The 9,455-nt window shown below is 39.6% G+C and overlaps 1 protein-coding gene across 2 annotated transcripts in view; it reads left to right on the forward strand.

The window, feature by feature from the left end:
* The window catches only part of LOC126390296 (polyunsaturated fatty acid lipoxygenase ALOX15B-like), a 38,036-nt gene that overhangs the window by 25,875 nt on the left and 2,706 nt on the right, over window positions 1-9,455 (forward strand). Inside the window, exons 1-13 of one of the 2 annotated variants that reach the window (XM_050044535.1) lie at window positions 3,515-3,619; window positions 3,825-4,002; window positions 4,385-4,589; window positions 4,756-4,837; window positions 4,955-5,077; window positions 5,202-5,305; window positions 5,596-5,762; window positions 5,889-6,032; window positions 6,260-6,463; window positions 6,650-6,736; window positions 6,849-7,018; window positions 8,369-8,490; window positions 8,598-8,698. In XM_050044535.1, the coding sequence (XP_049900492.1) occupies window positions 3,850-4,002; window positions 4,385-4,589; window positions 4,756-4,837; window positions 4,955-5,077; window positions 5,202-5,305; window positions 5,596-5,762; window positions 5,889-6,032; window positions 6,260-6,463; window positions 6,650-6,736; window positions 6,849-7,018; window positions 8,369-8,490; window positions 8,598-8,698 (1,662 nt within the window). In that variant the 5' untranslated portion in view covers window positions 3,515-3,619; window positions 3,825-3,849. Of the gene's footprint in view, window positions 1-3,514; window positions 3,620-3,824; window positions 4,003-4,384; window positions 4,590-4,755; window positions 4,838-4,954; window positions 5,078-5,201; window positions 5,306-5,595; window positions 5,763-5,888; window positions 6,033-6,259; window positions 6,464-6,649; window positions 6,737-6,848; window positions 7,019-8,368; window positions 8,491-8,597; window positions 8,699-9,455 lie in introns of those variants that run through there. The other variant, XM_050044536.1, reaches the window with a different exon arrangement.

Genomic DNA, 9,455 nt, shown 5'->3' on the forward strand with positions numbered 1-9,455 from the left:
GTAGAACAGGACGCCTCAAGGTGACTGGAGAAATTTAACTCTAATTGGCAATTGGGTGGCGCTATAACAACAGAAAAATGCTTAAAAATGGCTAAAATGGGACCGATCGCTGTGGCTCCCCCTGTTGCCCAATGTTGGGGGTTTTTTTTCCTAATTTTTGGTATGACTAAGTCATGGTATGGTATGCTGTACTCAATGGGTATGTACTAGTTTAAATAATTTTCAAGTCCTGCTTGTTTGTATTATTTTCAGAATACTCCAACTTTCTTTTGTCTTATCAAGCTGGAGTTGTGGTGCAAACGGAGCGGGCAGAATTGCCAAGGCAGGTTATTCTCATGCACTGTTCGTGTGTTTACATGAAATAATACACCAAAATTTGTACATATTCCATGTGAATGTATCCTCATATAATGATTTGTATGATATCCTATGTATTAGCACCCCACAAATGATGTTGCATACTTAACATAAGTTATGTATTTAACGTAAAGCAATAGAGGTTAGGTTTAGGCAAGGAAAGTCACTGTGGTTAAGTTAAGGGAAAGAAACATGGTGACAACATACCTTAAAATGACTCACACAGTTCTGAACACCAGTTTCCATGGGGAAAGTCCAGTGTTTTGTAACCCATCCACTGCCCCACCTGCCTCCTTACGGGAACCACTCAGGCCTGTTTCCCGCTCTCTGCCATCAGCACACTGGTCATGTGATGTCAGCCTTCCAAAATAAGTGGGTTATACATGAATTACTGGCTTATGGTTATTATACATGCTGTTCCCATGCACTGTTCATAATTTTTCATATGAAAAGTAATGCACTGAAATTCACACATATCCCTCATAATCATGAGCAAGCAATACACTTACCCCAGGGAGTGTTCCCAGGAGACCTGTGTTCAGAACTATGTGAACTCTGAGTAAACTTTGAGTCATTTTAATTTATGTTGTCCCCATGTTACTCGTCCTAAATCTAACCACAGTAAGTTTACTTGCCTAAACCTGCCCTCTATAATTAGTTACGTAACTTCATGTTAAGTACGTAAAGTCATTCATGGAGTGCTAATTTTTTGTATATCACACAAATTGTTGTGTGGACATCTTCATAGAATATCATATGAACCATTGTAGGAGGATACATCGGCCAGTGTGACATGGATTGCTAAAGCATTTAGCCAATCAATGACTGCTTCAATGCAGCATAGGAATCTCAGTTCTTGTTTACACATGATGTAGTAAAATTTTACGGTTGTTACCCACAGCTTGTGACCATGACCTGAAACAATTTGTGCAGCACAGCACATGCCCAAACCTGTTAACCTCATGCCCTTTAAGCAGTGACTTTGTAAATGAACACCTCCATTTAAGGTAACAGCTTCCCCCTCTCTGGATGGAGCAGAGACAACAGTGTCAGCAATGGCAGGTGTTGATTTCCAGAACTGTCAGCATTTCCCATCCAATCTCATTCACCCAGAGCATATTTCAACTAAGTGGCTTCCACAGCGATCTCTGCCAGTGAGAACCCTGACTCCCATCCAGAGGGCATGTCTAGGAAGTTCCTAAAGTGAAATCACCTTCAAACTTTATCCACAATCTCGGCATTTCCCCTCTGTGACAATGATCAGTGATCATCTGCTCTGACGTGCCAATGCTTCTGCTGCTGAGTCAGCATTACCGGCCTAATCTGGAAGACCTCCTCTTATGCTCGACAAATAACTGATAGCTCCTCAATAACTTGACAAGCCCTGACAAAGATTTCCGTTAGATCGAAGCGCTACGTTAAATGAAATCTATCGGGGGCTTTTCGTACCGTGTGCAGATAATTTGTTTGACTGAGGTGCAAAAACTATTATTTCAGACAATACTGATGGATTAATCTCTGAGATAACAGACAGATTAATCTGTTAATCATTCATTTGATTCACCAATGCATTTGCAGATAAATACCTCAACATCTATAACAGCAGCTGTCTTATCAGACTGCTCTTGAATAACTGCAGTAATACAGACAGAAGGTCAGCAAATCTGCACTCAACGGGCGAGAAAAAAAGATTAATTGTGGTTGAATGTCCTTCACATGTCTCTGGGATGTGACACTGAGCACTTCTAATAATGAGATAATATTCAAATAGCAATACAGCAGTAATTCAGTTACGATTTTGAAAAGCTCCACTGTTCGGTTATCCAACAAACTGAGGTTTAATGGTTACCTTTGCCAGTCCTTCTTTGCCCTGTTCTTATGCATGATGAAGGACGTCACTAATGTTTATCTCTGTGAACATTCCCTCATATTTAACTTTATCATTTGTCTCATTCATTAATGTCATTAGCGCTGATAGATTTCGTGTTTCCATGGAACAAGCGTGACAGAATGTGGGAAGGTCTTTCACCTTCATTTAGCCAGAGGCTGCACACTTTATTCTACATGAACCACAAAGGTGTTTTGTATTTCCCTCTCTTATTGTGTGCTCTGCCACTTTCTGTGTGTATGTGTTTGTGAGAAGAGAGAGAGGAGATGCCTGAGTTTGCAACCCTTCAAGAGACAATTGGGAAACGGCACAGAGGAAAACAGACACACACAAATACAGAGATGCAGGCAAATACACACATTTCAGTTAGCCACTGCCTCTGCCCTCTGGATTTCTTTCTACTATGGTGGTTTATCTTAATAAAGGGACTGTTTGCTTACCCTTTTTTTTTGTCCTAAATACGTCGCCCCAAGGGAAAATGAAGAATGATTTTTTTTCAAGGCATTTCATCACAGGTCAGTGACCGGACTTTGGAGAATCATCTGTTTGGAGACAGATCTAATATTGAAAGCGCAGACCTTATTTGAACAAAATTTGATTCATTTTTTGTGTTTGCTGTGTGTGTGTGTAAGAAAGAGAGAGATGAAAGAAATGCTATGAAAAAGCAGAACTTAAGGTTATGGATATAACTCCAGTTCTCTGACTCACATAAGTGAGTCTCTCACCTGACCACCTTCCTTGTTGTGAAAGTGATAAAGATGTGAGCTTGTTTTGAATAACAGCTGATGCTAGGCTGCTAGGACGCTATAGGTGTTGCTGAGGCTTTTGTCCATCTCTTTGTGAATGTAAGTAAGTTGGCGTCTTTGTTTTTGGCCAGGGTCTTTTCAGTAAATCTAAAGAATAAAGGCTGTGTGCCTCCTGGCCCTCTCCCTGCTCCTCTTTTTATACCACTTACCTCCACATAGGGTAGCGTTTTCTTGAGCATTTATCTTTGCTTACTTTGCCATGCTTGTACTGTTGTCTGAGCAGTCTCACGCCCATGCCATACTGCCTGCGTGAGCAGTGCGTGACAGCTACCTCACTGAACTGCTCACACAAAGACAGCAAACTGTGATGATCACATCTTTAGCAGTGGAAAAGCTGGTTTATCTAAATCAAAAGAACTTGCACTACCTTAAGACATCATTAGTTGCGTCATCTTGTGGTTTCGCAAGTGCAGTAAATGTTCAGACACGTCGAGTATTCCATCACCACATGGATATTGCAACTTACTGGAGAGTCCCACAAAACTGCATGTATAAAAGGAGGAATCAGGGAGGAAAATGTTTATCAAAAGAGCAGTTCATCAAAGGAACTTCTTGGTCTCATTAACAGGTAAGAGATGCTTTATGAGATATCTTTTTGTTAGCAGCAACTGGCCTGTAATAGTTATGTGAGAAAGGACAAATTTAACATTAGTAGTTAGAATACCTTTACCAATGCTATTTTAATTGTGATACTAGTATTTTAAAAAGGTTCATCTAGTGACAGTTAACCCAATCAGTGCTGAGAATGCTTATTATTGTTCTCCCCTTTCCAGGATTCTTCTGCTTTCCAGAGTGAAAATGGTGGATTATAAAGTGACTGTGTCCACTGTTAATATTGCCACTGCTACCACTTTTAACAACGTCTACATTAAACTGGTGGGCACAGATGGGGAGAGCGATCGCACGTGGCTCGTAAGCATAAAAGGGGCTCTATCCTTCGTCAGAGGAGCAGTAAGTCTTAAATATCCCTTTCTAAATGTGTTACAGTGTTCTTGTTAATTTCACCTATAGCCCACAGATTATAGGCCTGTAAATGTCACTTCAGAAAAGATGATGTAAACCCTTGCCAACTTAGATTCATATGGGCAGCAACAGGGTATGTGCTGCTCTGCAACTCTTCAACATATGGCCACAAAGGTGACCACAGCAACAGGAGATTACCATAATGAGCTTCATGTAATTGGTATTTTATGCAGTGGTATTATATTGTTATGTGAGCTTTACTTTGTCCACCCCTCTGCATTTAGAAATTGTATGCTAACTATTGGCATGTGACAGCTCAGTTCTTAGTTATCAGATACACGTTCTCCTATTTCTTCTTTCATCGCTCCAGGTGTCTACGTTTACCGTGTCCTGCCCTGCCTCCATTGGCAAGCTGGTCCTGATAGAGCTAAGCCTACAGCATATCCCACTGTTTGGGGAAGACTCCTGGTTCCCTGCTAAGGTGGAAGTGAAATCCCCTGAGGGAGACACCTACAACTTCCCCATCTACCGATGGATCACTGACAGTGAAGTGCACCGCTTCAGAGAGGGAACAGGTTTGTGGAAATTTGCTGTCTGCATCCTGTACATTGTTCGCTGGTTACAGAAGATATTAAAGAAAGACAAATTCTGCAAGCTAGACAGTAAGGAGGCTGGAGTACATTCATAACAATATTCAGTATATTTATGAATTTTAAACCCTGTTGTGGTTCTTTTTTTCAGCTCTGAAAGTCTCTGAAGACAGCCATCATCTTGGCAAGTACAGTCGGGAGCAAGAGCTGAAGCAACGGGAGGAAAACTACCGGTGAGAGTTCAGGGCTTATGCACACTTTAAATTTTGACATTTTAACTCGTTTATACTCTACTCTAGTATCTCGACTGTCCATAGTTTCTCACCACTCTGCTCCTCTATTGTTCCTAGCTGGCATGTGTATGCAGAGGGAATGCCCCACTGCCTGAAGGCAGAAGACCCTACTGATCTTCCTGCTGAAGTCCGCTTCTCCTTCACAAAGGCTTCAGAGTTTCGCTTCACTGCACTCACTGGGTAAAGTCCAAAAATTCAGTCAGATGTGTATCTTTCTATCTGTCTGTCTGTCTGTCTGTCTGTCTGTCTATATGATTATGTACCTGCCATCAAAGTAAAGTTACTCTTTGCTTTTATTTTCTAGGCTGGCTGAGCTGCGTCTGAAAGGACTGGCTGAATCCACGGAGAACTGGCCTGATATTGACTCTATAAATCGAGTGTTCTGCTGCAAACAGACTGACATATTGGGTACTAACACAGAGTTTAATGAAATACTTGATACTGTATCCATAATAGTGCTTTCAACTGTATTCATTTAGATATTCAACTGTATTACCTAAAAATACCATTGAGTTTGTTTTATCCTGATATGAGCAATTAAGGTTCCACTACATACTGAAAAGTGTTGCTCCTTTACTGGCTTCATTAAATGGAAATAAGGAATATTTAAACATGTTTGTGTATCTATAGATATAAAGTTGTCTAATTTTGGGCTTTGCTCATGAGAAAAGTTAAATTAAATTCTGTTCTTTTTCCAGAATACGTCCAGGAGCACTGGAAGGAGGATGCTTTTTTTGCCTACCAGTATCTTAACGGTGTCAACCCCATCTTGATCCGTCGTTGTTCAGCTCTGCCTGATAACTTTCCTGTCACTGACGATATGGTCTTCCCCAGTGGTCAGTTCAGCTTGGAAAATGAAATGAAGGTACCTGTCTTGACCTTAATTAATCTGAGCATTAGAATGCATAATGTTTTTCCCATGACATGTTACATTTGGAATTGCATGTTGCACTTACATGTTCACTAAGATTTTTCACCCTCACAAAAACAGAAAGGCAACATATTCCTGTGTGACTACAAGCGTTTGGATGGACTGAAAGCAAACATCATCAATGGGAAGCAGCAGTACTTGATGGCTCCCCTCGTCCTGCTCCACAAAACACCTGATGATAAGCTGATGCCAGTTGCTATTCAGGTGAGAAGTAATCCCTCTTATGCGACAGACATGCATCACAATAGATGTCATTTTTACAGAGTGGATAAAAATACCTTTAGTAAAATTGCACTAATGGAGTGTGTGAAGAATACGGATCACAGCAAAAGCAACATATTGCCATTCTTAAACATTACTGACAAGTACTTGTAGAACTGGTAATGGTTTGAATGGACTGGCTGAACCACACTTCTTTCCTTCTCCTGCAGCTGAAGCAGACTCCAGCAGAAGACAACCCCATCTTCCTTCCTACTGATTCTGAGTACGACTGGTTGACGGCCAAGATTTTTGTGAGAAGTGCAGATTTCAACGAGCATCAACTCAATGTCCACCTGCTGCGCACTCATCTGTTCGCTGAAGTGTTTGCAGTGTCACTGCTGCGCAACATGCCCTCGGTGCATCCATTGTACAAGGTAACTGAAGGGAGAATACTGAAGTTCGTGTAGTTGTAGGTTTTTAGACTTGCTGATTTTGTATCTTCCAAAGTTGACAAATCATATCTTTCGTATATATCTCTGTTAAATGGTATAGAAGCATCAAGATTACTGACTTGGTTAACATGTAATAGTGTTACTAACAGAGTTCCCTTTGTCTTTCAGCTCCTTGTACCTCACACCCGCTACACTCTGCAGATCAACTTCTTAGCTCGAGCTCGTCTCATATCTGAGACTGGATCTTTCACACTGGTACGAAAAGACCAACACACAGTAGACCATCAGCTAAACATGTTTCTTGTTTCAACATCATGCACAGTATTTGTCTCTAACTATACTCCTTACGTATCTGACTGTCCTCTAGTTTGCATCCTCTGGTGGAGAGGGTTTGGTGACACTCCTGCAGAGATCACAGTCCTCAGTGACCTACAGCTCCCTCTGCATGCCAGAGGACATCGCTGAGCGTGGGGTGGAGGATGTGCCGAACTTCTACTACAGGGATGATGGACTCAAGATTTGGGATATCATCCGCAGGTACCGATACACAAAAATCAGAGCCCAGATCCTCCCGTCTCTATTTGCTGCTATTGCTCTCTTACGTAACTCATGTGGTTTTCTCATTACTGATTTCTTCAGGTTGCAACGTATCTGTTTCTAAACAGTTTACCTTGTATCATTTCTTTCAGTTAGTCCATCTTAATGCAATCTCCTCTGAACAGTTAATGTTGAAACACATGCTCCTTTGTAGGTGTCACTGTAGCCAGAGGAGCTGCTTTAAGTTTTGGGGCTCCTATTAACAGTTTATAAGGTTTGTGAGAAGCTCAGTGCATTAAGTGTACCTACAGAAGCTAAAACCAATGTGGTCTAACACACATCCCTGCAATAACTCAAATCTTCACAGAGGGTTTAATGTTCTCTTTTTGTTGAATTTTGCAGGCTGTAGTTTGACGTTCTGTTGAAATGTATTTTGTTAAACTGAGATGTGTTTCTAATATTAACAGTAGTCTACCCTCACTGTCTCAAATGCCGTGGATGGAATTAAAAACACTTCACAGTGATAACACAGCAGGATGACAGGGGCTAGGTTTTACATGCTTAAACTGCAACATTTCTCCCCAATAACACTGAAGGACTGAGGCATTTTAGAAAAGCAGGACAACCTATTCTGAAGCCCTTAATAGCAGCGCTGCAGTTGCTTAAACTTACAATTGATTTATTGTTGAATTGCCCTTTAAATATCAAGTGACCTACGTGTTAGATTAAGAATGCCTTGAAGAGATGGCAGTACAGTAAACGGGTGAACCAAACCTTAGCTACTGCTTCTTGATTGAGTAAAGTGGCAGATGGCTATGAAATTTTATAAATAGGCCTATTACTGCCTGAGCTGCTATAATGGAGAACTTCAGTGATATTAAAGGGGCATCCCTTTATTTAGGCTTTGAACGATGTGGTTGAGTCCTGTAGCTCTGAAAGGTAATATTTAATTCAATTACAAACCAATTTTATTTACATAGCCCAATATCACAAACAACAATTTGCCTCAGAGGGCTGACAGATGTGCCATAGATGATGTGTGTTCAGACTAACATAATTAATAAAATTAATAAAAAATTATAGCATAGACAAAAGTGTTAACTAAGGGCAAAACTTATTTAAGTACCCTAGTTAGGATGGGATCTACGAGACAAGTAGATGATTTGGATGAGGAAATGTTACTGTGTATGAAGATAGATAGATACCGGGTAATGACAAGAGGTGATGAATTTTGTCAAGAAACTTATTAAGTCATTACTGCTGAGGGCTATAGGAGTACAGGGTTCAATAGTGACTTTAATGTACAAAAATGAGTTGTGTTCACATTTTACTTATCCACATTTCTCATAGGTTTGTGCAGGGAATGCTCAGCTTCTACTATAAGAGTGATGCTGAGGTCCAGCAGGACTCTGAACTGCAGAAGTGGATTTCAGACATTTTTGAACATGGATTCCTTTCCCAGGCATGCACAGGTGGGCTTTAAATAAAATCTTGGTCTTAATTGTGAGAAATGTGCACATTTATAATTTTGTAATCTAGATGTCTTTAATTAATGTAGTTTATTTCCTCTAATTCTCAGGAATTCCACAGAGCTTTAAAACCGTGGATGAGTTGGTCAAGTTTGTCACCATGGTGATCTTCACTTCCTCAGCACAACACTCAGCTGTGAACACTGGACAGGTGAAGCCTTTAAAATGACCTATATTACCATTTATGATGTTATTTTTATTGTGAGATGGGTTGATGAGGTTCTGCAGTTTGTTTCTGAATTGGAGAGAGATGGATGACATAAATAACATCATAGTTTAGTATGTCGTCAAAAATCCCGAAAAAACATCGTAGTATATTATGTCATCGAAAATCGCGAAAAAAAAGTCATAGCATACAATGTCATCAAAGATCGCGAAAAAACTTCATAGTATAGTATGTCGTCAAAAATCATGAAAAAAAGTCATAGTATAGTATGTCGTCAAAAATCACAAAAAAACATCATAGTATAGTATATTGTCAAAAATTGTGAAAAAACGTCATAGAAGGGAATGTTGTCAAAAATCATGAAAAAAAATATCACAGTTTAGTATGTTATCAAAAATCATGAAAAAAGTCGTATGTCGTCAAAAATCATGAAAAAAACGTCATAGTTTAGTATGTTGTCAAAACTCATGAAAAAACGTCATAGTTTAGTATGTCGTCAAAAATCACAAAAAAACATCATAGTATAGTATATTGTCAAAAATTGTGAAAAAACGTCATAGAAGGGAATGTTGTCAAAAATCATGAAAAAAAATATCACAGTTTAGTATGTTATCAAAAATCATGAAAAAAGTCGTATGTCGTCAAAAATCATGAAAAAAACGTCATAGTTTAGTATGTTGTCAAAACTCATGAAAAAACGTCATAGTTTAGTATGTCGTCAAAAATCACAAAAAAACATCAT

Source organism: Epinephelus moara, chromosome 5, assembly GCF_006386435.1.
Source record: "Epinephelus moara isolate mb chromosome 5, YSFRI_EMoa_1.0, whole genome shotgun sequence".
NCBI lineage: Eukaryota > Metazoa > Chordata > Actinopteri > Perciformes > Serranidae > Epinephelus > Epinephelus moara.